The 27,949-nt window shown below is 39.7% G+C and overlaps 3 protein-coding genes, 1 long non-coding RNA gene and 1 other non-coding gene across 6 annotated transcripts in view; 3 read left to right on the top strand and 2 right to left on the bottom strand.

Moving 5' to 3' along the window:
• LOC101166500 (adenylate cyclase type 1) overlaps nt 1-16,169 on the top strand; it is a 38,613-nt gene extending 22,444 nt beyond the window's left edge. Inside the window, exons 5-20 of one of the 2 annotated variants that reach the window (XM_023964981.2) lie at nt 5,369-5,496; nt 6,157-6,315; nt 6,809-6,950; nt 7,918-8,073; nt 9,222-9,419; nt 9,509-9,606; nt 9,699-9,783; nt 10,442-10,531; nt 10,924-11,186; nt 11,880-12,006; nt 12,394-12,510; nt 12,632-12,778; nt 12,855-12,953; nt 13,025-13,139; nt 13,224-13,348; nt 14,300-16,169. In XM_023964981.2, coding sequence (XP_023820749.1) covers nt 5,369-5,496; nt 6,157-6,315; nt 6,809-6,950; nt 7,918-8,073; nt 9,222-9,419; nt 9,509-9,606; nt 9,699-9,783; nt 10,442-10,531; nt 10,924-11,186; nt 11,880-12,006; nt 12,394-12,510; nt 12,632-12,778; nt 12,855-12,953; nt 13,025-13,139; nt 13,224-13,348; nt 14,300-14,719 — 2,469 coding nt within the window. In that variant the 3' untranslated portion in view covers nt 14,720-16,169. Of the gene's footprint in view, nt 1-5,368; nt 5,497-6,156; nt 6,316-6,808; nt 6,951-7,917; nt 8,074-9,221; nt 9,420-9,508; nt 9,607-9,698; nt 9,784-10,441; nt 10,532-10,923; nt 11,187-11,879; nt 12,007-12,393; nt 12,556-12,631; nt 12,779-12,854; nt 12,954-13,024; nt 13,140-13,223; nt 13,349-14,299 lie in introns of both variants that reach the window. The other variant, XM_023964980.2, reaches the window with a different exon arrangement.
• LOC110016907 (uncharacterized) lies at nt 630-9,159 on the bottom strand. The gene is made up of 2 exons (XR_002292213.2): nt 9,085-9,159; nt 630-791 (listed from the first exon to the last, which is right to left on the bottom strand). It is a non-coding gene; the product is annotated as an uncharacterized LOC110016907 (long non-coding RNA).
• Nucleotides 16,170-17,539: 1,370 nt separating the features above from the next.
• LOC105356259 (uncharacterized) lies at nt 17,540-18,688 on the top strand. Its single transcript, XR_013650416.1, has 4 exons — nt 17,540-17,671; nt 17,773-18,153; nt 18,239-18,310; nt 18,396-18,688. It is a non-coding gene; the product is annotated as an uncharacterized LOC105356259 (transcript).
• A 2,724-nt stretch (nt 18,689-21,412) lies between these two features.
• LOC101162631 (insulin-like growth factor-binding protein 1) lies at nt 21,413-23,273 on the top strand. Its single transcript, XM_004079272.5, has 4 exons — nt 21,413-21,836; nt 21,926-22,068; nt 22,181-22,309; nt 22,395-23,273. The coding sequence occupies exons 1-4, from the start codon at nt 21,494-21,496 to the stop codon at nt 22,518-22,520; spliced, it is 741 nt and encodes a 246-aa protein (XP_004079320.1). The 5' UTR covers nt 21,413-21,493; the 3' UTR covers nt 22,521-23,273.
• Nucleotides 23,274-23,322: 49 nt separating this feature from the next.
• Nucleotides 23,323-27,542, bottom strand: LOC101166253 (insulin-like growth factor-binding protein 3). Its single transcript, XM_004079369.4, has 4 exons — nt 27,070-27,542; nt 26,306-26,553; nt 25,559-25,678; nt 23,323-24,272 (listed from the first exon to the last, which is right to left on the bottom strand). The coding sequence occupies exons 1-4, from the start codon at nt 27,452-27,454 to the stop codon at nt 24,147-24,149; spliced, it is 879 nt and encodes a 292-aa protein (XP_004079417.2). The 5' UTR covers nt 27,455-27,542; the 3' UTR covers nt 23,323-24,146.
• Between the last annotated feature and the right edge of the window lie 407 nt (nt 27,543-27,949).

Below are 27,949 nucleotides of genomic sequence, written 5' to 3'. Positions count from 1 at the left end.
TAAATATATGTCCTCCATCATCAGAAAAAACCCCAAAAGAACATGTCAAAAATACAATTTTCATTGTGTAGGTCTTTATATAAAACCCTGAAGCATGGCATGACAAAAAAACAGAACCATGACGTTAATAAGGCACTACTGATCACAGAATAATATCAATCTCAATTAAGACCAATCACAATTAAGAAATAAGACAACTTCAGTCAAGTTTTACCCCAAAAAGCTGAGTAAGTTTGATTTTGTTGTTAAATTATTTTGGCATGTCTGGCCTTTTTTCTTTGGGTGTAAGATTTGCTTGCCTTAAATTTTAGTAGAAAAACTGAACTTTTTAAAGTCACAACAGCGAAGCAACACTGAAGCTCTACAGATGTTAACGGAAAAAACACGGCAGCTCCGGGAATCAGAAGGAATTTTTTAATAAAACCAAGTTCATTGTGTTGACGTCAGTTGGACGTCAGCTGGAAAATGGGAATGTGATGTTGTAAAGAACTCAACTGCGTTTGTTTCAATGAAGCTCATTGAGACAAGAACCCCAAAAGACAAGTCCTTAGTTTAATAGTGAATTGATTCTTTGGTTTTTCGCATTTTAATGGCGCAGACGGACAAATAAGTCATTTTTCAGAACAGACTCAGAGCGAATATTAGCATCTTCTTTATTTTCACTTCAACACGGTGCAACAGTCCGCTTGGCCGTCCTCACATTTAGATGACACACCAAATGGTCTTCAAGGAGCCCTGTCTCTGCAAAGACTTCCTTTCTCTGGCAGAATCTCCAACAGCCTGTCCCGTTCCTAAAAAAAAAAAAAAGAAGACAGTTCTGGCTGAGAAAAGGATCTGTGATTAATTTATGGTGGCTGTAGTGCTATCTAACATTAATAGCTTCATAGTGGAGGAGCTTTTGCATCCATATATGTGCCTGTACCATTGGTGTTTCCTTGGCAGAGTGTCACAAAGCTTTTCATTCTTGTCCTTGTTTTTTCTGCATTTGCAACACCTCGATGCATCACAGCTTTCAGACTCCTCCGCTCCTTGTTTCTCAGCTTTTTGATTGACGTGCAGCAGCCTACTTCCCTCAGCTGTGTTGTTTTAAGCCCCCCTTTTTTTTGAGCTCTTCTTCTTTTCCGTGTTTCTATTTTTAGCTTGGCTCATTGATGTCTCATCTACTGTCTCTTACTTCTACAGGAAGTTTTATTATCACACCAAATTCACATGATCTCTCTAAAGAAATGTGAAAATCTTTAAACCATTATGTTTATTTCTGTATTTTGCAATACATAAAAATGAGATTTTTATAAAAAAAATTTATTTATTTATTTATTTATTTTTAACCATTCTAGACCAAAAAAAGTTTGTTTTAGAAAAGAAAACCCATAATGTCTGGAAATGTGTCACAAATTTAACGAATTAAATGAGAATAGGAGCTGTTAATTGTCCACATGGTGACAGCTGCTTTCCGGAAACTAAAAACCTGGACTTATACTAACACTGTCTGGGTTTGCCTCATGAGCAGATGCAAGGATCACTCAGAAGTCTGGCCGTTTCCGGAAGATGCCTGCTTACTTAGAACTGTAAACCGAAAAACCCAAACCAAACAAGGCATTGTGGGTCTTTGACAGATGACTAAGAAAGGATAAATATTCTGACAAAAATAACAAAAAGCGCCATGACTGTACCTGATGTCGCTGCCAACAACCTCAGCTCACACTTCATTTATATGAGGCAGTAAAAAAAACAAAAACAGAAGCAAGCTCCCTTTTCCAAAACAGACAGAAGGAGAATGTTAGTCAATGCAAAAGTACAGAACTAAAAGGTAACAAAAACACTTTTGCACGTAAAGATTTAGATTTAAGTCAATTTGTCTGCATGACATGAAAATTTGGCTTAATAAATTGTCAGTTTTTACTAAAGACATCAAATAAGAGTAGACTTTTAGTCTTTCAGTAAAAATGGGCAAACCAGGCTGGTGTTACACTTGAATAAAATGATGCCTGAAAAAGAGGTGTTAGTGTTACAGACACTTTCATGTTTTAATAATCACCAGCCCCCCAGTGATTCAGACTTCCTTCTTTGATATGAAGCGTTCCTCTTTCTCAATTAGATCAGCCGCTGATAAAATCCAGTTTCATCTTTGGAGATAAACTGGTCTGGAACACTGAGCCGTTTCTATTTTCCATATTTGCAGAGTCCATTCTTGTCTTTTTTACACACCCACTCCATCCAACCCACCAAAGCAAAGGGTAGAGAGTGTCGATACATTTCTTATGTATTTGCTGAGAAAAAAGAAACCTGTTGCTGAAGGTAAGATGTCAGCTGACGATGAATAAAAATGACAAAGAAATCGTTCTGCCTTTGGCACCACACATGCATATTTCATAAACATGTTTTAATTCCCATCATAACTTAAAGCACTTTAGTCGTTTTAAGTGGAGGAGAGACCTGCTGCCGTGAGATGTTTTCATTTTTTCTTTATTGTAATTTGTGCTGTTTTTTCAACCAATTTTAAAGTTTAAACATCATCCAATTTATTCATATAGTCAGAAACTGATTTAAAATGAGTGTAAAAGTGTTTGCCCTGGTATTAAGAGGTGCGTTTATGTCCCATTTCTTCTTCAAGTGACAAAGGTCACTCTAGCGCTCCTTTGTTCCGATACCTACCACTCAGATTGCCCACAGGGCTGCAGTCACATGACGGTGGTAATCCTGCTAGGGTCTGAATCAGATCCTAATCCCTCACACAGCAGATTAGCAAAGGAAAAATACAGTGTAAGAGTCTCTTTAAGTTGCAGGGCTTTCCCTGCTTCCTGTAGCTTCAGTTATATTACCATCTGTTATTGCAGCATCCTGCCCTAGAGTTACCCCACACAGAGCCCTACCCCATGTACACAACCACATATACAGGTAGACATACAGGTAACAGGTGAAATTGTCTATAAGAATTAATTATTACCTAATTTGTCATGTTTTTAAGAAATCATTATTTGCTAGTTTTAAAGTGCAATCCACTGACTGACTTGCAGTGGGTGAGACTTTCACAGGAAGTAGTTCAGCAGCCCCGCCACAATACAAGGGGCATCTGTTTTGGCCAGCAAGAATTCAAGTATAAAGATGACAGGAGAAAATAGTTTTCCGCCAGTTTTCCTGATCTTTCTTCCTCTTCCGCTTTTTATCGTTCTGTACCTGTAGCTTTCTACCAATTTGCATTGATAAATTGATATTTTTTAAATTAGCCTCTTACAGGGATCAATGGGAATTGACAAAATGTTTAAAATGTTATTCTTCTCCAAACAAAGGCGAGCAGCCTTTCAGAGCGTAATAATGGTTCTAAATCAGAAAATCTCTAAAAAAAAACAAATATTTAGATGGTATTTATTCAACTTTTTTTTTACAGTATAAAACTTTAACTAACATTTTATTTTGAAGTTTTAAAGTTGTAGGATTCTATATTAATTGTCATTATTGTATTTAATTACCTCCCTGTGTTTTGATTTGATTTTATGCTCCTGTTGTAAAACACTTTGTCATTCTTTCTGGGAAAAGTGCTAAATAAAAAAAAAAGATATTCTATTCTATTCTATACATTTAGTATCTCAAAAAAGTACTAATTGGCTGAACATAAAATAAATCCATCCCAATTCTCCCACCACTTCCTCAGCCCAAAGAAAATATTCTTCCCAGCCTCTCCACCAGCAAGTGGGCAAATATCTTCCACTAACGAGCCTTGGCTATCCAGTTATGCTGGAACTCACATGGATTCCACGTTAAAAATAGAGCTTCCGTCTTGTCCTGTGCCCACCGATGTGCATAATTATGGGTCTTTGTACTCCTCACATGCATAGGCAGCAATCCCATTACCTCCATGGAAACAATGAAGGGTTTATGAGGAAGCGCCCACGGTAACCTGGTCTCCCTGGTAAAATGAACATCTATTGCTCATATCCTCTGATGATGGGTTATATTTGTAAGCTGTCTTTTCATGGCACAGCTTATTGTTCCAGTGTGAGTGACTCACCTTATTCCCTAAATTGAGACTGATCCGTTACACTGTTGGATCAATTTCATGTTGATGCAGCTTTCAAGTTTGAAAAATATGGTTCTCATGTTTATTTGTTTTTTTGTATTAGCTATGTAGTTTTGTTAGTTTCATCAAACATCTCTATTATTTTTATTTCAACAAGGGAACACATACATGGATTTTAAATCATTCATCAACCTTAGATTTTAATTGTTTGGTGAATTTTGTTTTTGTATTGCTTAGAACTTGGAAATAAAGAGATAACATTTTGAATTCAAGAACTAATACACTAAAGAACAGGACAAGTATATTCGTGCATGGAGAAAAGGTATGTGCCCCTGTGAATGAGACATTAAAATTGTAATTTTAGAAATGTATCGCTGAGAAATTGGCAAAGGAGTTTACCTAAAAGGCACAAACAAATGTCTCTGGTCTTTTTACTCCATCACAGTCTAACCTTTTAGAAATGCCAATCAAGCCAGATATTTCTGACATGGCTGAGCTAAAACGTGGAAACGTTGGGGAGAGTTTTGGTTTTTATTTATGATACACTCTTATGCAGACAGAAACACTGAGGTGCATGCATTTTCCAGTTGCCTGTGCCCATTTATGCAATAATATATCTCCAAAGCTGCGCATTAGGGATGTAACGATTGGATTCATATCATAATTAGTGGTTGCAAATACGATTCATTATTGATTTTAGTTCATTTTGAACGATCCGATTGACATAAAACGGATTCCTTGTATTTCCAGATTCCTTGTATTTCTTCAATATAATCAAGTTTATATTAAATATGTGTACAAAAAAACAAGTAAATAGTAAATAGATCAATTCATTTTATTTTAAACAATGTTATTGATTTTATTAACAATTGCCTCAGACAGATTGAGCTGGTTGATCTGGAGTATAGATTAATTCATCGATTAAGTCGATTAATTGTTACTCCCTTACTGTGCATGATATCAGACCTAAGCAGATTTAAACGTCAACTAAAGACATCACTTTTTAAATGGTTTTCAATGTTCCTTTAGTCGGTGGCATCTTATTTTATTTTACTTGTTTGCCTTCATTTTTTTTATTTCCCTTTCATGTGTTTTAAACTATGATGTTTTTAATTTTTGCTCTTAATTTAATTTTTCTCTTTTTATCTCTTTTCCTAATATGAAGCACTTTTGCATCCCGATGGCGTTGTAAAGTGCTACACAAATAAAGGTTCCTTCAATCATCTGAGTACAGAGTGGATCCAATCTGTCTCTGTACCACAGCATTTCTTGCTTTCCAGTTCAGACTGATCCATCCCTCTAGACAAGGGCTAACCCTTTCTGTCTTCCATCTGTGCTTCTGATTGACAGGAGAACCACTGTCGCAGAATTAAGATCCTGGGAGACTGTTACTACTGCGTTTCTGGACTGACCCAGCCCAAGACTGACCACGCTCACTGCTGCGTTGAGATGGGCTTAGACATGATCGACACTATAACGTGAGAGCACTCATAAGGACGATCATTATTACAGTTAATATTCTATTCTTTTTGTGTGTTTTTTTGAACACGCTGTAATCAAAAAGTAATTTCACTTTGAGATTCCTGGCACTGGGAGGCTAAGACAACCTTTAACCTTTGATTCACTGTAAGCACAGTTTAATGTAAATTCTGAAATGCATTGGGCACTGAGAAAAGCTTTAGCAGCAGAGAGCAAAAAGGTCTTTAAATATTTTTTAAGCTGGAAAGCTCTTGGTTTCCTTGTATAACCAGCTTAAGATGAATTTAAATAAGAGCTCAAATGAGAGTCCAAGGATGAGACGGATGCAAACCTAAATACGATACTTTTATGGCTTGATTGGAACACTTTAAATAATGTTTCTACTATTTCAATGCTAAATAGGAAAAAATACTAGGTCTATTCAGTATTGAACCTTATTGTTCAGTTTTTCTTGTATTATTTGCTTTAGTTTCAATTATTCTTACTAAAGATTCTTGACTTCAGTAACTATTCTAAACTTTTGGGTCTATTCTAAAAGCCATTGTTAAGGTGCGCTTTCTTTGTTCGTACCGTCAGCACTGCCTTTTTGCCCTTTACTGTAATAAGTATTTTATTCCTTAAGACTTCACACCACCTCTGTGTGCGTTTGGTCCCATCAGGTCAGTAGCAGAGGCCACAGAAGTCAACCTTAATATGCGAGTGGGCTTGCACACCGGCCGAGTGCTGTGCGGAGTGCTGGGCCTCCGGAAATGGCAGTATGATGTTTGGTCAAATGATGTGACCCTGGCCAACGTTATGGAAGCTGGAGGCCTACCAGGGTTGGTACTCAAGTTTTCAGACATTCCAGTCGCAGTTTTAGTTATTCCGTGGATGGGAACCTCTTCGATTGTTGCTTTTCATCCTATTTTAAAGTTATTTAGAATTTATTATGAAATATTTTTATAAGATTAGTGATTAGTGAATGTTTGGAAAAAATTAAAGTTTTTGATAGTTTGAATGTAAGAATTCATACTTTTATTCATGAAAGGTTTAGTTTCCATCACAAAATCTTTAACTTATACTAAAAAAAACTGGTAAGGGGCATTTATTATTGTGGATTTTTTGTTTGTTTAAAACATGTTTTAAATACAAATATATTAATTGAATCAAATCCTTTTGGGATCTCTTATCCAAAATATAAGAGCAAAAAAAACCACTTTAAATGTAAATATTTTATGTCTCGTTTTTAATGTCATCTTTTTGAGTTTGTGCAGTTCATGACTAAGCTGTCGTGAGACTAGAGTTTGTAAAGTCTGTCTTGTATGTGTCCAGGAAAGTTCACATCACCAGATCTACACTTGAGTGCCTAAATGGAGACTATGAGGTGGAGCCTGGAAATGGCCACGAAAGGAGCGCCTTCCTCCAAAAACATGAAATAGAAACCTTCTTTATTGTGCCATCTCACCGACGAAAGGTGAGAAGACCGCATGCTCTGTTTGAACAACTACAAGTATATATTTTTTAACTATCAAATGACACATTTGAGCAGATTTGTCTTTAATTTAATCCCTAGAAATTCGTTTTACAGCTCTTGCCGCATGTTGACCTAAATTATGGTTTTACTGAGATAGTGGATTAGGTTAAGTAAGTGCTTACCTCTGTGCTAAATACTCTTAATATAGAACTAAAGTGTTATAATGTCCCACATCATATTATAAAGCTCACATATGTTTGTTGTTGAACCGGTCTCACTTTTTAATTATTCAATCCAGGGGTAGAAGGATAAAAATGTCCTGCGGCATCATCTCAAAGTTGCACAGTCCGCTTGCAGAGAAGCAGGCAGACAGATGTGCCTCAAGCAGCTGGAGAAGGGGATTTCAGTCTTATCTATCTATCACCTCATCTCCCTTTTCTCCTCTTACAAAAAATGAAGACCATAAAACTCATGGATATCTCGTATTAAATATACCTGTTAGAAATTATTCATCATTTTCATGAGTGCTGATCCTTTTAATAAAGTTAATGTCAGAGACATTTGAAAATGTAAGATTATGATTACTTTTATGTTACTTTTTATGTTACTTTTCCTCATAAAAACGTATATTAGTCAAAACTATATAAATTATTTTTGCAAAAAATCAGCAGCTTCTCATCAAGCATCTAATAAAGCTGCTCCACCTTAGTGAAGTCGTTTTAATTCTCCTTTCTATTAGCTGAAGATGATTACAAAGAATGCATTCATTTAAGCCCATTGAGACGACTGTTGTGATTTTGGGCTATGTAAATACAAGTGAATTGAATTGAAATTGAATGCATGTGCATGTGTAATGTTTATGAATTAGGAAAAAATCGATCCGGACAAAATATTTCTACGTCTTTAAATATGTTTGTTTGGGGTATGATGACTTAATCTTTTGTTCCCATTTTTCATCCGGTGACAGATATTCCCAGGATTGATTCTTTCGGATATAAAGCCCGCCAAAAAGATGAAGTTCAAAACCGTGTGCTACTTACTAGTGCAGCTTATGCACTGCAGGAAGATGTTCAAGGCTGAGATTCCCTTCTCCAATGTCATGAACTGCGAGGACGGGGATAAGGTATAAACTCTCAGTGTCTGTCTTTGACCTTTCTGTGTTTGTTCGTGATGTGATTTCGTGAAACAAGTGGTTCACAGGCAAGTCCAAAGCATGCTTGGTTTGAAATGGTTGAATGAGACAAAATGTGTCTTGTGATCTTTTTGAAAAATATTTATTGGTTTGATTGTTGCTGCGTTTCTATTGTATGCTGCATGACTCCAGGAGAAAGTCTATTGTGCAGCCTCACGTCTTATTGCTGCAGTGAATGCGTGGCTTTCTCATAGATTTTGTTCTTGATGTCCAAAGATGTTTGCGTGTTCATTAACTGCTTCCAGTGTTTTCAGCCGCTGCACTTTAGCACTAAAAAAACCACATAGATTCTTCTCATCATTTTTTCTTCATGGGCCATTTCCCTTTTATGTTGTGTGATGCTTGTGGACTATTGATCAAGTGGTTTTTCTTCAGAATACAAAACTCTACAGAATGCTCATTTGAATAAATCGATCAATTCCAGTTTTCAACATTACATGACTCGTGACATTCGAGCAAAATTGTTTTGAATTAACTCCAGTTAAATCTTTCCTTAAACTTCACTTTAGTGTTGTAAAACAGAACTTTCAAAATTCAAAGATAAGAGATTCTGACAAAAATGGCATCAAGCTAGTTAATTTAAACAAATTTTACTCTTTCCTATTTAGACTACAAACACTTGAGTTGTGATGAGAAGATCTATGTGAGGGAGAAGTGATGCAACAGTAGGACTTTTGGAGTATAAACCTGGGCTGCATGAAGTGCAATGGGCTGAAACCTCATAAATAACCAAAACAACAAAGGTGATGCACAAACGGAATGATACAAGAACTAAAAATAAAAGATTATTTGAAAGAATAACAGGAAACACAGAAGAATATTGAGTTGTTGAGAAAGAAAAACGTAGGATGTGGTTAGATAAGCAGAGAAGTATGATCCGTAGAGTCATGTAGAAGGCAAAGAGAACAACTAAAAGGAATGCCTTCATTAATGCATACTTACAGACGTGCACAACCATAGCTCTCTGGCTTTGCTCCAACAGCTCCTGCCTTGCAAAGGTCTTCGTGTTGGCTGCTGAAGACATGCACACACAGAGACAGAAGGCTTTAGAAATTAATTTCGTCTTCTCTTCTTGCCAGCGGAGGGCCATGAGAACTGCTCCCCAAAAGCTGAGAAACCGCAACAACGCCAACCAGGCGAATGTGATCCAAAGCAGTCCCAGGACCCGGGTCAACCGTTACATCGGTCGGCTGATCGAAGCCCGACAGACCGAGTCGGACACAGCGGACCTGAACTTTCTGACACTCATGTATAAATGTTCTGAGCGCGAGCAGAGGGTGAGGCCTTCAAGGTTCTACAGACATTCTGTGCAGTGAGACGTCAGTAAGTGAACACTGTCATCGCCCTATCTGCTTTCTCGCATTAGTACCACCAGCTTCCGGATGAGTACTTCACCAGTGCAGTGGTCCTCTCACTGATCCTAGCTGCCTTGTTTGGCCTTGTTTATCTTCTCATCATACCACAGTATGATTCTTTTGTGCTTCATATCACCTCTTTACTTTTTCCCATCTCACTCACTAATCTGTCCATTTCTTTCTCCTGTTTCTTTCCGTCAGGGGGATGGTGGTACTTGTCCTTCTTGTCTTCTGCATCTGCTTCCTAGTAGCGTGTATCATGTACCTTCATATCACAAAAGTTCAGGTAAACACTAAAAACTTTTGCTTAGTAACACTTCCTACTTACATTGCCTAACTTACTGCCCCTCACACACTTAACCTAATATTACCGGCGCTACAAAAATGGCGAGCAATATTGGAGCTATCCAACTGTACAGTTTTGAGCCAGACGCCAGCTCGGATGAGGAAAACGAAGATGCACATGGATCTACACGTGGGTGTATCAGAATGGAGCAGAGAAGCTGGCATATTTTCTAACAAATAAGCTATTTTTTGTAAAGCATTTTTATGCCCCAATGATTTGAGTATAGACATACTTAGTAATGCAATTTTAAGCTTAATTTTCTTTATATTCGTCTGCCATTATTAGAAAAATGCCACAAGAACATGTTAAAAACACCAAAAACATAATTTTCATCAGAGATAACATTTGAAAATGTTTTAATAGGCCAAAGTTCTGTCTCTTGATCTCTCTTTAAAGAATATTCACACACTTTTTAGTAAACATGTTATTTACTTGTCTTTTTCCCTCCAAACTCACCAGGTGACGTCTCAGCATCATTGTTCATGCCTCTGTTTGATTTTTCAGTGTTTCCTCATGTTATTCTCTCATCTGTTAACATCCAATTGCACAAATTGCCGTTGACATACTTTTTTTAACGTATTTGTGTTATTTTTTTCAGTGTTTTCCAGGATGCTTGACCATCCAGATTCGCACTGCTCTTTGCATTCTCATAGTGCTCTTAATTTACGCCGTGGCCCAGGCCTGTGTGGTAAGTGAGAATGTTATTTGGCAGGAAAAAGAAATAGGTTTTATCAGTTGTGGTTGGTAAAAAGGTGTCTGCTGAAGACAGATTCTTGCCAGGGATTCAAGAGGCTTTGCCTCTTTTTGTTCAGATTTCATCATCTACCTTTGATCATCTAAAAAAATCTTAAAACAAGTGTTTTCAAAGAGCTTTGAAAACCGCTGCACTCCTTTACTAGGAAATATCTGTAGATCTCATAGAGCTAAGAATTTTTCCACATGTTAAATTGTGTACTCACTTAATTTATAGTACCTTTTCAATTGTCATTTTATTCTGGTAACATAAATCAGGCAGTGCAGATAAACTGTTCCATCAGATCTGTTACTATGGCTGCATTCTTTCCCTTTCTCCTATGACAGGTGGGCTGCATGCCCTGGATGTGGGGAAGTGCCAACACCAACAGCTCTATTGTAATTATTGATGTGGACAGTGGAGCAAATTACACCATGGAAGAGCTGCCCTGCGATGGCGCCCGTTACGCCTTCCTGTCCTGCGTGGTGGGCACTCTCACTCTGGCCCTCTTCCTTAGAGTCTCCTGGCTGCCAAAGATGGCGCTGTTGCTTCTTCTGGGGGTGCTGTATGTCACAGTATTGGAGCTCAGTGGCTTTCGCAGGACTGCAGGGTGAGGTTTACAGCAGACTAAATAAACGGCCACAACACACACATAAGCAGGCGCTCTGTGTTTCTGCCATTTGGACAACAATGCTCTCTCTGTATCCGAACTTCAAGCGTCTGAACTGTAAGTGTTGTGGGAATCATTTGGACAATAAAGGCAATGGCCAGCTTTGAACGCTGTGCTTTTTTGATCCAGAAAATTTAGAATACTGTTGATGTTGCATGAGCTGAGATGTATGCACATGAAGGAGTCATTGCTTATCTTCAGCCCACACTTTCTTTCATTTCCCACTCTTTGAAGAAGCACACATGCTTATTAGTTCCAAACCAGAAGCCTTAAAGGACTATGTGGGCTGGATGATGGACTGCACTGACTCTGTACCAATGGACCTGGCCAATTTTATAGATGCAAATTTAAAGTGTTTTTTTTTATTGGGGGAATAAACTTAATTTGTTTAACTTTCATTGTATATCTGTGACTGATTTAAAACTGCATTTTGGCAATATTTAAAGTCATTCTTCCAAATATATTTTTTGAAATTGTTGGAAAGAAGAGACAAATGGAGAAAATAACTTTTTTCATTGGTGAAACTTGACTCATAACCTCTTTGAACACTGTGGGGGGTCTAGTCAGCTTTCCACTGTAGTTTTCTGTGTGGTCTGGTTCATTTGTTCTTTGTGTGTTTGGTCTCTTCCACAGTGGGGGGTCCTTCCACATCCGGGGCTTTGAGCCCATCCTGTCTCTGTTGCTCTTTGTCAGCGCCCTGGCCCTCCACTCCAGGCAACTTGACCTCAAACTGCGCTTGGACTTCCTATGGGCTGTTCAGGTCAGAATGAGGGAAACTCTTTAATCTTGCAACTGTAGTACAAGCTTTAACAAATGTACTGGAATGCTTCCATGTTAGATTTAATGTGATGAGTTACATAAAGATGATGCATTCAATGCCAACAGTCTGTTTTCTGGCAAACTCAGGATAAGAAGCTTGGTTTGGCTCTGTTTTACATTAGAATAAGTGTTTTGCTTCGTGGGATAGAAGTGTTGAAGCGAATTATAAACGCTATTTACCCTTTACCTAGCAGCATTAGTTATGTAAGCTGCTGAAGATCTGTTTGTTTCCTACCAAGAAGTCTACTAACAAAGCTTTTTACTGACCCCATGTGGTGAAATTGTGGAAAAGACTCCGTCAGTGTTAGGATCTTCTGTGTGCCTCCAGGCGGAGGAGGAAAGAGATGGGATGGAGAAAGTCAAGCTGGATAACAGAAGGATCCTCTTCAACCTCCTGCCTGCACATGTGGCTCAGCACTTCCTAATGTCAAACCCCAGAAACATGGTGAGCCAAGCTAATAGACAGGCAGGCATGCAGACAGACAAACAGGTAGAGAAAAAAGGCGGCAAACGGAAAACCTTGTGATATCGGAGGGTATATTTTCATGTCGTGTCTTTTCCATCAGGATCTCTACTATCAGTCTTACGCTCAAGTCGGTGTCCTGTTTGCCTCCATTCCAAACTTTAACGACTTCTACATAGAGCTGGATGGCAACAATATGGGGGTGGAGTGCTTGAGATTGCTTAATGAGATCATAGCTGACTTTGATGAGGTATGATTGAGATCTTTCTTTTATTTCCCTTTTGCCAGTTGAATGGGATTTACCTTTTGGTATTTGGTTGTTGCAGCTCATGGATAAGGAGTGTTACAAGGACATTGAGAAGATCAAAACTATTGGCAGCACATACATGGCAGCTGTGGGACTCGTCCCCACCATCGGAACCAAGGTCGGTTCTACTTTTTTCTGTCAAATGGATCTTTTTGTGTGGACCTTATGTCTTAAATGTTTCTTATTTAGGCTAAAAAATCAGTTCATGACCATCTGAGCACAATTGCGGACTATGCTATTGAGATGTTTGATGTCTTGGATGAAATCAACTACCAGTCATACAATGAGTTTGTGCTGAGAGTGGGTAAGTCAAGGCCCTCAAATGCAAGTGGAGTCAAAGTTTTCTGGGATTTTGTTTTGTATTGAGTATTTTGGGGTATTTGCACAGGCATAAATGTGGGCCCGGTTGTGGCAGGAGTGATTGGAGCCCGGCGACCTCAGTATGACATCTGGGGAAACACGGTCAATGTGGCCAGTCGGATGGACAGCACCGGTGTTCCGGGAAAAATACAGGTAAACATGCCTGAAGCGGCATCATTTTGAAGACTAATTGATATGTTAAAAATATTACGTAAAACATTTTATATTCCTGCAGAAATAATCAACATTTGCCCCTTTCATGACTTATGCTGGCACAGTGGGTTCAAATGTTTCACTTGTGTTGCCACTCTCCATATAAATTTTACACTGCTTCTATTTTTAGTTTTTTGGCTAAAAGACAGCAAGGACTGCTAACTGAGTACATGTGATGAGTTCAACCAATAATTTTGCATTTGTTTAGCAGTTTTACACATCGGTCAGCTAGAGCTACTGAAAAAAAGTTAATTTGTGTTTTTTGTTTTCAAATACATTTTCCAGCAAATAAGCCACAGCTCTGTCACATGAGCATCTTCATTGTTGTTTTTTACTGAATCTGAATGTGTCAACACTATTATCAGCGACTTTAACCACACAAGTCATGACTGACAAAGTTCACACATAATAAAAGTGACCCACAGCCACACAGAACAGAAACTATTTTAGGGCGGGACTTAAGTCTGTGTGAGCAGCATGAAACTGTGCGAAAAGCGAAACCCCTCCTCTGATAACTTTATTCAGTTTACAAGCAACAACTCATGATTGACATGAGGCTGATGCACAACTGTGCTTTTCCCTGTAGTCTTAGTCTTGAAATGGTCTGACCTTGTTTAGACTTCACTAGTAAAACTACATGACAGCAGAAATCCTATTTGTCACAAAAGACAGGGGTAAATTATAAAATAATATTTAGGGAATCTAGATGTTAGTGATGCAGATTCTATAAGTTTTCCATGTATGGTCAAGATTATTTAGTTTGGAAATGTATGTGCAAATTTCATTGTCAATTCTTGATGAATATAAGACACTGCAAAGGTCAAATGAAAGGGTTTATGTCCTCATTCTTCTGAAAGCAGAAATCTGGATGTCCCTTCTTCTGTTATGCAGGTAACTGAGGATGTTTACCGGCTTCTGAACAGCAACTACGACCTGGTCTGCCGTGGCAAGATCAGCGTGAAGGGCAAAGGTGAGATGCTGACTTACTTCCTTGAAGGGAAGGTGCAGGGCATCGGAACTGTGACCACCTCATTGGTGATGCGCTCTGCAAGCCTGGCGCGTCGGATCCACTCCTGTGGCAAGACGAGTATCCCCACCAACTTAGGCAGTGTGTCTGCCGCCACTAGTCCAACTGCTCATGCCAGCATCAGCGGCAATGTTCAGTGTGTTGCCAACAGCAGTAACAGCCAATTGACATGCATGCCTTCACCCTGCGTGCCTGCCATGGGGGAGGAGGAAGAGGAGATGGACTTAGCTGTGACGGATATCCAAATTCAGGCTGTGGCAGCTGTTGCAGATGTAGCAGTCTAGGAAGAAAGACAATTTAAAAGATGCTGCGTGGAGACCTGAAGATTTATGAGAAATCCTGAGCTGCTGACATGAACAAGTGCATGTTCATTCAGGATATAAACTTCCTCAGTTGAAAAATATTGAAATGGACAATCATCTATGTTTTGAAAGTGTTTCTCTGCTTGCTACTCTTCAAAACAAGTTTTAGGGGGCATACATCTGGAGTTTAAACATCTCCTCTAAAGTCTGTCTTACAGATATTTAGATTTATAGTGGTTTGGGGCTTTTTCAGATCCAGGTATATTGTTCATTTTTGTTTTATATGAAGTGCATACAAATTTACAAGAGATATGTACACTGAAAAACTCTGATCATGCTATCGCTTTTGCACTGTCTTTCTAATTATGCCAAGGATGTATTGCAATGTGTAAAATGGTCATTTCTCTTTGGTGTATGTAGGCATGCATGTGTGTATTTGTGAATGTTTGTATGCATGTGTGGTTTACTCTGATTTGTAACGAAACAGCACAAAACCCCTTTTGTTTGCCAGTTACGTGGGGCTTTTGATGATGTATATTTACAATTATTACAGAGCATGACTTTTTTAAATGTTGACAGCCATAGTAATGACTTTCCTGTTTAAAGAAAACCAAAGTACTTTCTTAGATTTTGAGTTGTATTACTCGCACTGCCGGATTAAAGGACAGACGTTGCAGCTTATCAATCGTATATGGTGTAGGGTTGATAAGTTCCATAGAGCCGAGGTCTCTCTTTGAAACTAAAAGGCTACAGTGTCCAAGTATAAAAGCGATTGAAAAGGTTTAAGTTTTAATGAAGTATTTGTGCTAAGAAAGCACTTGTATAGTGGCTACGTTGGCAGGGAGAAAAAATTAGATAAACCTACAGATGGTACGCTGCTATTGAAACTAGTTCATGCCAAAAGTTGGATAAAAACAGAGAGAAATTTAAAAAAGCACATACCCGATTGTTAGCACTCCACTTCCATAAATGCATGACTTTTAAATGCTTTAAGTAAAAATCCTTGAAGCCACAGAAACTTTAGTGCCGTGTCTGACTGCCGCTGTCTTTGAGGCATTTGTACATTCGTATACTATCGCTTCTCATTATATTAAAGCTGCAGTTTGAGATTCCAGTGGACACCAGAGAAAGTAGAAAAGGAGTTTAAAGCACTCACAGTTGCAGAAATGTGGGACTTCACATATACATATATTTATAGTCTTAATCTCACAGACGTTTCACTTGCTAAAGTGTACATAAATGATGTAACAGGTTTTTTGCCTTACTCAAAAGCTTACAGTGATTGCAAACTGCCTTTTTAGATTTTTAATCACTTTGATATGCAGATGTTTTTTTTGTAAATAGCCAAAAGCTGTAAACTATGTTGTAACTTGTACAGTGTAAAGTTGGATTATTGAATATTTTGTAATAAATACATTATTGGTGTTTAAAATACGTCTGTGCACCTGTGAATGTGAACAAGATACTATTTTTTTGTCTAAATGGGCTATAAGATGAGAAATATGAAGCATAATAACATTTAATACTGTTACAAAACTATTTTTTTCCTCTAAAATGAACACCAAACAGCCAACAACAATCCCAAATGGCCATTTCTGAGCCTATTTTCTCATTTAATTCCACTTTGTGCACATTTCTGCTTCACACCTCGGTTAATAAGCCCTAAAAACGATTGTTTACGCAAAAATATTTGTTGAAAGTGACAGGTCAGCCAGAATGGGATCATGTCCCGAGCACTGAACGAGGGCCAAAATTGTTTTCCCAGCTCCAATAGTTTGTCTAGAGTTCACTCGGTGTAACAGTTAAGCAAACAAACACACATCTTGTGCAACTGTTTTCCAGCGAGCTCTGCATTCTTACAATTTAGAATTTTTTTGCTGTTAAATGAAATAAATGATGTCCAAGCAGGGATTGTTGGCAGTCCAAAGGGAAATGGATCTTTTCAGAAGGTGAAACAAACCTGTCAACTCGCCTGACTTCAAGCTGCAGTTGACATTAGGCATAATGGAGGTTAAAAAATATTCCACATGTCATTAGGGTTGAAAGAGTCAAAACAGATAAATTATGTTACTGCATTCATGACTGTCTATATTTACATTAGGATACATTTTAACGCCCCCCAAAAAAGACAGCAACTTTTATTTTGTTTATTTTAGTGCGTACTTTATCCTGTGTTAAGGCTGGAGTTTATCCAGGCCGTGCTACAAGAGGCAGGGTACACCAATGACAGGTCAGTGGCCCATCAAAGAGCCCACAAGAGACAAACAACTACAGCCTACTGACATCAGTCAGCCTAACATACATGAGTCTGCGCTGTAACAGGAGGGCGGATTATGTGGAAAAACCCATGCACACAGGGAGAACGCTCACACGCGGGACAGAACGCTCCAGCTGAGATTTGGATGTGTAGCTTTGTAGATTTTCTGTTTAAAGATGCTGCAGTTTTTAATGCTCTTTTTTTTCTTTTAACTTAATTCAAGCTACATACATACCGAGCTAAATAAATGATTTTCCCTGATTATTTTGCCTTTTTTTCATTCATAATTTTTTCAACATTCATCACTTCAAACAGACACATTTCCAGATTTTCAGCACATGTACCACTGTGCAATGTACAGATAGGTGCAAAAATATAAGAAAGAAAAGAAAACGCCTTCGAACAGATAAGTCCTCTAAAAAGAAATACATGTTTTTCTCCTAAAGAAAATGCTTAAAGTTTCAAAACACATATCTAAACCAATGCATATGTGTATTTTTTATAACTCAAAAGTGTTTTCTTTCTTTTGCTGTACCTAATTGTGATCGAGTCACAGGTGTGAGGATCGTTAAGCATCCCCACCTGAACCAATCAAAGAACCAAAAGCTTGCAGCCACTGCATCAACCCAAGATCAGGAGATCTGTCATCCAAGTCCATGGATATTCAACCACAAAGGGTAAGTCTGAAAATTATAGCAGGCAGAATAGCAAGTCATTGTCTGTGTTTTATAATAGTTCTGTTTCCAATGTGACATGATGGATGCTCCTCACTGAACAGAGGCAACCATTGGAGGCCATTCAAGAGGAGTCGGAGCAGGAGGATGAAGCTGAGAGCAGGAGATCATCTGAAAAGGAGTATCATCCACTTCAGGTAGCTGCACAGGCAGAAGAGGTACTGAATGAAGAAAATAAAGAGGAGGAGGAGGAGGAGGAGGAGGAGGAGGATGAAGAAGATGATGATGATGAACCACTGCGAGTTCTGAGGTCCAGAAGCCGCTCAAGATTAAGCAGAACAAGTTTGATTCACACCCAGTCCAGAAATGACGAAGTTCAAAATGTTTCTGTGGCTGATTTGAGCACAAAAGATATTGATGTAAGCAGAACTTCACCACAGTCAGATTCAAGAGAGTGCATAAGTAGCAGGAGCTTCAGGTTAAAAGTAAGAACTTTTCAGCATTTACTGTCTATTTGGCCTCTGATGTTTATATTTCTGTTATATTTACACCTTTGGTTTTGTTTTTTAGGCCTCTGAGATTAGTTGGGAAAAACTATCAGAACATACTCCATCAGTGAAGAAAAAGAAGCATAAGTTTAAGGTACTTTTAGCTCATTTGTAAGACCAAATCTTTCTGGAAGGTTTCTTGATCCCAAAAATGTCTAAGTGTTTACAATATTTTCAAGGATGAGCTGTTTCCTCCGTGGGTCGTGAATCTGATGATCAACATTGAAGAGGCAACATCTCATCAACTGGTCGTTGAGTGATGTTCATCACCGTAGGCCTCCCCAGTGGAATGTCAAACTAGCGGCAGACATGAATGCACAGTCAATGGATTGGTGGACAGAACAGTTAATGCCCTCCCCAGGACTGGAAGAAAATCAAGGATCAAAACAGAATGCAGCTGCTATGAAGATGACATTACTTTTGGAGAATCAATGGTTTGCTTTGACTTTGTAAATTATATGTATAAATTAGACCAATCTTGTTGGTCAATTATTCTATTGTGTATGTACAAAGGGAAATATATTTTCCCCTGACAATTGTAACTTCATTTTAAGGAAACATTTTGGTTTTATTATTTATATAAAGATAAGGATAAAAATGTAATCATTAGTTAAATGAATCAAATTTGCTAAATTAAAGTATTGGGGGCATCAAAAGTCTCAACTTAGTTTTTAACATTAAGCATAACTAACTAAAAAAGGTTTTAAAACAACAATCCAAACTGACCTTCAGACAAACATTAGGAGTGGTTTACTTTTGAATAAAAAACGATCTAGTAAGTGCAGAAACCACTTATTGTATGGCCGTAGACCCTGCTATCACATTTTGCAACCTAAGCATAAAGTTGTAAGAAAAAGACTTCAAAATTCAAGAAAGTGCTATGAAGGTGAAGAACACAATCACTGAAAAGCTGAGCACTTTGAACGTTGTCACCAGAACAACAGACTGCAAAGCAACTCACTGGTCTCTGGATGGATGAAACTTCAGATACTCTGCAGCATTTGCTGGTAGACCTCTTGACGGCTCACGCAAATTAGACATTCTCGGGGCAGCATTAGAAGAAATCTAGTCTGAGTACCATGTTGGGGAAAAACTAACCAGAACAAGAACAAACACTGGCTCTGTTTTCCTGAAAGTCTTTAGAAGAAATGATGAGAAAAAAGATGCTTCAAATGTACAGGGAGAAAAAGACTACATTCTTGAAGAAATAACTGAGACAGCGAAGATTAAGATGTTTGCTGAAACCAACTTCCAAGACACCAAATTTTGTGCGTTACAGGAGCTACAAATGAAACCATCAAGAAGAGGACAACTATCCACTTCAAGAAACGGACATAGTCTGCATTTTTTTTTTGACTGAGTACACTACTGTGCCAAACCATGAAGCTCAGAAACCCCTCCAAGGGAAGTCATCTGTGCTTCTGGCCTTCTTGCAATTTAATGGGAACAGGCAAAAGGAGTCACCTTTTAAAATATCTAAACTTCTTTCTTTCTTTATTCTAAACTTAATACTTTCCAAGAAGGGATCCAGAAATTATTTGAAGACATAAAGAAAGACCTTGGGCTAATTGCAGCAGCAAAATCAGTAGAGCTGGAGAGGTAACTTTCGTGTCATCCACTAAAGTTATTGATCTGTTGCTCTGTTTGAAAACAGTCCCCAGTGATCATTTGAAGAACTGCAACATTTGTTACTTCCTGTTTGGCTTCACAGTTGAGGGCTTAGTTTCTTTTTGGCCAAATCTTAATTCATTCCCTACCCCTATGGCTTCTCTTTACCCCACCAGGTGGAGAGTTATGAAATAATTGTTTCTTTAAATTTGGTTGGTATCATGTTGCTACCACTCGACAACATGAATAGTCGTTGGTCATCTATGTTTGCATGTGCAGTGCTTGGAAAATATATAACAATTGGTTGTATTTTCTGGTTTTAGAACTTTAAAAAGTCATGCAAAAACAAAAAGTCATGACTTACATTTAAATGTAAACGTCTGTGCTTCAGAGCACACCCATGTAAAGAAATGCATTTCTCCTCCACGTCACAAGTGCAATGCAGATCAACATACCCAGCCTTAAGTCGCTACAGCTCCCCGTTACACCACTAAATGCCCCTAAAACTGGAGAAATAGGGAGGAGTCAGAGTGCTAGAGAATGAGATTGGGTTTGGCCTTTGACTCAATTGACTGAAATTGCCTGTTTATTGGACTCCGCATTTACATTAAACAAGAACTTATAAAAGAAAAAAACAACACCAAATAGTGCAGATTGTGTTTTTAAAAGTATGTGTATGTTCTTCTATTTCTTTGGCTCTCATTTGCAGCTTAAAAACATCAAACTTTGATTAAAGTTGTCCCTAATTGTACATAGGAGAGGGGAACATAAGCTCCCTTTGAAAAATTGCAAAAAACTTCATTTAAAAAGGATTAATTATTTCTAATTACATCACCACTGTACTATGGGCAAAACTCGCTTGGGGGTTACAAAAGATCAATAAAAGTGTAATGCTGGCCTGTGCATCAGAAGCATGACATTTACCATAGTTATGACAAATACTACACCAGGGAAACAACCAATTACTGCCCGTATTCTTTAGACAAACATGTTGTGATTCTAGCAGCAGGATCCATAATGTTAGTGTGATGCAATTGCAGAGAGAAGAAGGACCCTGTTTTTCTGTCTGCCTGATAACAGAAGGGGTCACCAAAAGGGCTAAAAACACAAATGCAATTTTGTGTCAAGACATAATTTCTTGGAAAAATTTCACAATATTGAAGGCAAAGAGGAGGCAAAGGATAGAATATCAAAAACATTACCTTTGACTACAACAGAATGAGCTAATGTTATCAGTCTGTGAGCTGTTGAGTTTTCTGACGTTGTCTGGCTTTTCTTTAGAAATGAGGCTGATAAGCTCCATGGATTTCATTTTTCAGATGTTTTATTGTGAGTATAGAACAGGAGCATTCCTGTTTTCTGATTGGAGTGAGATCAGTGACACTCATTCGAAAACATGGTTGTTTTGATGTCCGTTGCCTTTATGTTCCTATATCAATATTGACAACAGACTTTGTGACCCTGGATCCACACACGTCAAGCGGGGCCGCCCAACGCTTGCATTACCTTTGTCAAAAATAATTTACATCCGCGGTGACCGAGTCAATCATTAACCCCTTTGGAGGCCAGATTCTCTTACAAATACTGCGGCTTCGCTGAATTCTCTTTAGAGGAAAACCTTGGGTGATACAGAGCAGTTTTTAGGAGCAGAATAAGAAAAAGCCTGGAGATGCTTGGATTATATGAGAAGCTGTTTGTGACAGCAGTGGCTCTGGTTGTTTTGGCTGTGGTGAGTTCATCCCCACTGGTGGGACCTGAGCCCATCCGCTGCGCCCCCTGTACCCAGCAGAAACTGAACGACTGTCCAGCAGTCCCGGCAGACTGCCGGCAGGTCCTCCGGGAGCCTGGTTGTGGCTGCTGCATGGCCTGCGCGCTGGAAAAGGGGGCTTCCTGCGGGGTTCACACAGCTTCCTGTGCTCGGGGTCTCCGCTGCACTCCCAGGTCTGGTGAGGCCAGACCACTCCACGCTCTGACCAGAGGGCAGGGCATCTGCACTGAAGACGAAGGACAAGGTACAATCACGGCCTCCATCTTTGAGCTGTTTTCAAGACTTTTTTAAATGCGAAGAATGCTAATCCTTCTTTCAAAAATTTTCCCACAGAGGAAGCTGATGGAGTTTCTGATCAAGGCTCTCTTCATTACTTGTTTGGCATGAATCTTCCCTCTGAATATCAAGATCTCGCAGAGGGTCATGAGAGTATCAAAGCCAAGGTCAATGCCATTCGGGGAAAACTGGTACAGCAGGTAAGAAAACATTTTTCATTACTTTCATCAGAGGAATTGCAGGTCTTTGGGGAAGTGGTGACTTAAAATGACTGAATATGTATTGATAATTGGGGAATTTCTGTTTTTACAGGGTCCGTGTCACATTGAACTGCATGGAGCGCTGGACATGATAGCCAGCTCCCAACAGGAACTAGGAGACAAGTTTACAACCTTTTACCTGCCCAACTGCGATAAGCATGGATTCTACAAGGCCAAACAGGTAGGAATTGACAGAGTTTTTAGGCCAATAGAATTTAGAAAACAGTATCCATCCTGATTAACTGACTCGTGTGTTTTGGTTTTAGTGCGAGTCCTCTTTGGTGGGGCCGCCTGCTCGCTGCTGGTGCGTATCTTCTTGGAATGGAAAAAAACTTCCAGGTTCAAGCGACCTTCTTGGAGATGCAGATTGCCAGCAAGAAGTTACGCAATGAGACCATCTTTCAAAGCAAGCAACCATGTTTTTTTTTGTTTTGTTTTAAGTTAAGTTCCTATAGAAAAAGCAGAGATGCATCATTTGCATGTCAGATCCTATTTATTCTCTTCTTGTATCTTTCTGTTCACATTCACCATTTGTCTGCGAGAATTTTTTTTCTGTCGTTTTCAATATTTTTTTTGACAGTAAAACTTTAATGACTTTTGACGATATAACTCCACTGCTCAAAACCACAGGTTTAATTCAATTTCTGCATCTTCAGGATCCTTATTCATGTGAAACAAAAGCTAAACCTGACACAAACACACAGCCGCACACTCATCCAAACTGTTGACATTGTCTGAATGTATCTGTTTCCTCCGTGAGCATTAGGGGGAAATTCTGAGAGTGCTGCAAGTATTTGCACAGTGGCTCAGCGCAAACATATCAAGGCTCATCCAAACCACTGTGGGCTTTGACATGCGCTGGTCAACATTTATCTACCTCTGCTGGTCTATGCAGGTTCACTGGTTGAGCAGAGGGTTCGTCTCATCTTTCAATTTTCTTTTTTTTTTTTTTTATGGAGGTTTGTCATATCTATTCTTGTATTTATTTGCTAGTTTTTATGTTTGTTTTAAATGTTATGTGCAGTAGACTGGAATTTTAGTAAATGCCCATTGCAAAACTAATGCTGCAATTTTGTTGAAGCTTTTATTAAAGGTGTAGATATCTTAATGATTCATTTGTGTGTGATTAAATTATCTGACTGTGATGGAATTGTGTCATTTGTTCAGTTTGTTGATCTAAAATGAAAGAACAAACACTTTTACAGCCTTTATTAAGTAAAAATAGACTTCTGAGGGTCACACTGGACATGCAAACATATTCATCTATTAATTGTTCTTTTTTTTTAGACTAGTGCAGAAAAATATAACTTTTTAGCTTATGCAATGCAACAACACAGGTGAAAAGAGCGACAGATAAAAGAATCGTGTGTCACTTTGGAGTTTGAGACCCAGGTTTAAAAACTGGAAGTGCATGGAGACAGCTGCACAGATATCTCCATGAAGCACTGCATGATTACACTGTAGGACATGTTCATATATGGAAGGCCATGTGGGACAAAAACTGGTGGTTTCTGTATTTCAAGCGTGTTCTTGCCACATGTTTTGTGCGAACGGAGCAGAAACCCACGTCTAATTTTGTCCCACGTGGCTTTCCATAATCATACGTACAATTCATGGTCATCATGATAATGTCTACATAAAAAAAAAATCACAAGCATACGATGATTTGTTATAACAATCACATACACGTATGCAGTCTCAATAAATGTGCGTAAATGAAGAGCAGACTTTTCGTGGCATCTCGCTTTCATGGTCAGTTTAAGGCCTCTGAGATGAAAATCAAGTAGAAACAACTTGTGAGAAATTCTCACACAGAAGTCCAGGTTTCCACCTGCTCTCTTCTTTCTTTTGCCTCAAAACAACCCAAAAATCCCACCGGCAACAAATAGAAGCAAACATCCATATATCGACCAAACCATCTCCTGACCTCTTTTCCAATATCCTCAGCGTCTCCGTTTGTTTACAGTTTTTCTCGTTAACTCCCTGCTTCCCGCCCTCCCTCCCATCCCGCTTCACTCCTATTGGCTCTCAAAGTCGTAGTACTGGGCGTCTCCTTGCTCCTTCCCACCAAAGCTTGGCAAAGGCTGTCCATATTTGTCCACACACCAGCAAAAGCCCCGCTTTCGCCCTTTCGATGGACGGCACTGCAAGTGACAGGACGAGAGGCATGAGGGATGGAAAAGAATTACTAAAACCAAAGCGTTTTCAGCAACAAACTTTTATTTCTCAATAAAGCAAGACACGTTAGTTAAGATGTGTGTTTGTGGTCTACCTCCTCTCTAACAAACACATAAAGGTAAACAGAAAGCTGGTAAAATACTTGGTTCGGAACCATTTGTGAACAACTGTGAACCAACATCTATTTTCAGAAGCTAGTGGCTGGTACGAATCATCTGTTGCTGATTATATCCCACAGCAAATTATGGGTACTACAAATGACTTACAGAGTTAGAGTTGGAGGTACGCAAGGCCTGCTATTTTACAGCCAATTTTACTAAAGGTCAACCTCCACTCCGGTAAAACATGCAGCTATTCATTTCAGGAGCCAAAGCAAGCGTGACGCTGCTCCACAGAGGAGAATGTGCTGATCTGGAGGGCCAGCAAACTTTTTAGCGCAATATTTTAGCCAAACTCAAGCTGAAAGGAGCAGATTTTAAAGCAAATTTGTCATCCATGTGATGCAAAGAACAAAAATATACATTTTAGCTACCGGTAATGCCAAAAACACTACAGAATGATAAACAAATGAGACACAAATGGAATGTTTGCTCCGCCTGAAAGGACTTCAGTCATTCTTAGAGCTATTTTGGTTTGTAGTTACGCAAGCGTCCAAACGAAACTGGCTGACGTGTAAAGTGTGCTGCGCCTGGAGTGCCGGAATGCTGAGCTCAGTGTGCTCATCTCATTCTCCATAAACAAAGCCTGGTGCAGCAGGCTGCTCACGAGCTGATTGCAGGTCAAGGAGAACACCTCCGTCAGGCAGGAGGTACTGACTGACTGCAGCGATGAAAAAAAGCTGCCTCCGCGGAGCACTGGTACAGCCGCCTTAAGTGGCTCCATATGAATGAATCAAAACCCCTCATTTATTACAACCCCATCGTGGGTGTGAGCACAGGGATGGCTGCAGCTCTATTTCTGTGTCTGCCTCTCATAAGTCCAGCAATTATGGGGTGAGCACATGGGGTGCTGGTGGCCACCTTGACGTCTGTCTCCCTGGGGGAGTTCCCGTTAGAAAGGCTGTTCTCCCAGCCATTAAGCCCTCTGGGGTTTGGCCCCTGTGGTTGGTGTTTCCCTGCCAGTGGCTGGGGTCTACCTCAGTGGTGTGGTGGTGATATGATGAAGCTCCTACACTGACAAACATCAGGAACTGCGCTGGAGGACAACTTAGAGCTTTCAAAGATAAAACCCCTGAGAATGTGACTTTTCTTACCTGTTTTTTCTTATAAAAACCTTTTTTGTCGCAGTTTGGTATGCGTAAGCCTCTGGGGTTGAGGGTGTTGATCATTTTAAGGCTGCTGAGGATGCTCTCCATCTCTCTTCGACACGGACCCTAAGCGAGAGAGGTCGCACAATAAATTAATTCAATTGATTCTGTGGGGGTAAAGTATTAAAACAAAGCTGACTCATGCTGCATTACAAGCTGTAATTCCATCATAATGGTGTCGGCAATATGAAAGAGGTGGCAGAATTCATCTGACATTTAGAGGCTTAGCAGTTTGCAAAAGCAGCTTAGAACTCATACATCTAACACAAAGGACGGATAAAAGGAGTCCAAGCTGCTCAAAGATGGAGCCAAACAGCTTGTCCCCAGGTCCAAGTACTCCGGTTACTAATCAGAGGAGCCAGTCAAAGCCCATTACTGGAGTGTGCTCACTCTCCTGGCCAGAGAAAGATCAAAATAGCAGCAGGGCTTCCCAACAGCCACTCACAATGGCCAATCCATCATTCACTGGATCTCAGTAAGCCCGGCACGCGGACGCCTTGTGGCCTAACAACCGCCTGACCCAGGTCAGCCGCAGGGCCGTGGTACCCGCTTGCTGCCATACCACTCTCATGAGCCAGATCCCTGCAAAGCGTCAGCACCGCTACCCAAAGCATGTCATCACCCACAGAGGGGGAAAATATAGAGAAAGAAGGAAAAAAAACATCTTCGAAGGAACTCAAGAATGTTACTCACATACTCTGGCTCCTGTTTGGTTTGTAAAGAGAAGTTCTGTGGGTCGGTGATGAGGGGTCCTGGGAGACCCCCCATTTTAAAGCTCTGGGTTCTCTTGTGCTGTGCCTGTCTGAACACATCTGCCTTTGCAGAGGAGAAGAGGGGGTGGAGTAGAGGCTTTAGGGGTCCTGCGGGTCTGTTGGTGCTGTAGGAAGTTTGAGGACCTGAGCTGGTGGGAGTCTGCTCCTTGTCTGGAATTTCTGCATGATCTGTTGGGGTGGGGGGTGGGGGATAACACGACCGAACGTTTTTATTTTGCCTTCAATTATTTCATCTTAGGGGCTATTTTCTGATCAAATGTTTTTGAATGAAAACTGCTTGACTAAAAAGTGAATTGAATGAAACCAAACTTCAAGTCATTCTTTTGTGAAGAAGAAGACAAAACTAACAAAATGTATAAAATGTTGACTTTTAGATGCATTCCCTTCGCAAAAAGTATTAGAGTACTATAAGAATACTAAACGTGAGGCAGTATACTTGAAGTTTACTTTTTATTTAGCCCTATAGATTTTAAACTTAAAATATTCCCATTTAGTCTTAAGAATTATGACTTTCTAAACTGCAGGTGGTAAATAGTATTCTTTATACTTATACCCACAATAAACTTTAACTTTTTGCTAAAGGTTTATATATGAGTTTATAGGTAAACAAAACCAGATTTTTCCTGCTTTCGATGAAGTAAAGCTTTTCGTGCACGCGCGCAGATGCATCCAAAAAGTGCATACCTGTCAATTTACAGACCACAGGTGTGGGTTTGACGGTCAGTGACATTCTGCTGCTGCTGCTGCTGTTTGCACAGATGCCGAGTCCTAACAGCAGCGCCTGCAGAGGTTTCGTCTCACCCGGTTGGGGCTGACAGGTGAGCCCGGAGCCGCACCTGGCGGTGTAGACGCCGCAGCGCCGGCCGAGGCTGAGCGCGCAGGTCATGCAGCAGCCGCAGCCCGGCTCCCGGACCCGCTCCGCGCAGTCTTTGGGTAGAGGTTTGCACGACAGCCGCGCCGCAGCATCACACGGCTCGCATCGGATCACCGGTCCGCTCGCACCCGACCTCCGGGTTAACGATGCAGCTAGAAAAAACAGACAGAGCACTCGGACGTGGAGATCCATCATGTGAGAGAGCGAGGCGTCACTTTCCACTGGTCAGCTCCTCTCATTCACATAGAGCCAACGGACAAAACATCAGAATATATATAGACCCCAGCAACTGTAGTCACACCCCCGAACGGCGGCTTGTGGTGCGCAGAGGAATTCCCTCGAATTTGCTAATTGCTCCGGATTCAGACCCTCCACAGTGCAGAATATATTCCCCCAATTTCTTTATAATAAATCAAAGAAAAATTAATGTTCCAAACTAAACATGTCCATGTCTTAAGCAGCATGAATACCCTCTAATCCACCTGTTGAATTCATTATTGTACATAAAAAATGCACCCAATTAAGACAAAAATGACAAAAAGTTAATAACAAAAAGAAAATGACCTGAGCTAAGTGCTCCTGCAGTGATTTTTCCATCCACTAGAGGGCGCCAATGTGCTCAAATTTTGACAAATCCCTTTCTTTCAGATCTTCATTCCTATTTTCATCACATTTAGTTTTGATGGTGTA

This window comes from Oryzias latipes, chromosome 17 (assembly GCF_053564925.1).
Source record: "Oryzias latipes strain Hd-rR chromosome 17, Olatipes_Hd-rR_3.1".
In the NCBI taxonomy this organism is placed as follows: Eukaryota; Metazoa; Chordata; class Actinopteri; order Beloniformes; family Adrianichthyidae; genus Oryzias; species Oryzias latipes.
The sequence above is the reverse complement of the archived record's forward strand: the minus strand, read 5'-3'. Positions and strand labels throughout refer to the sequence as shown.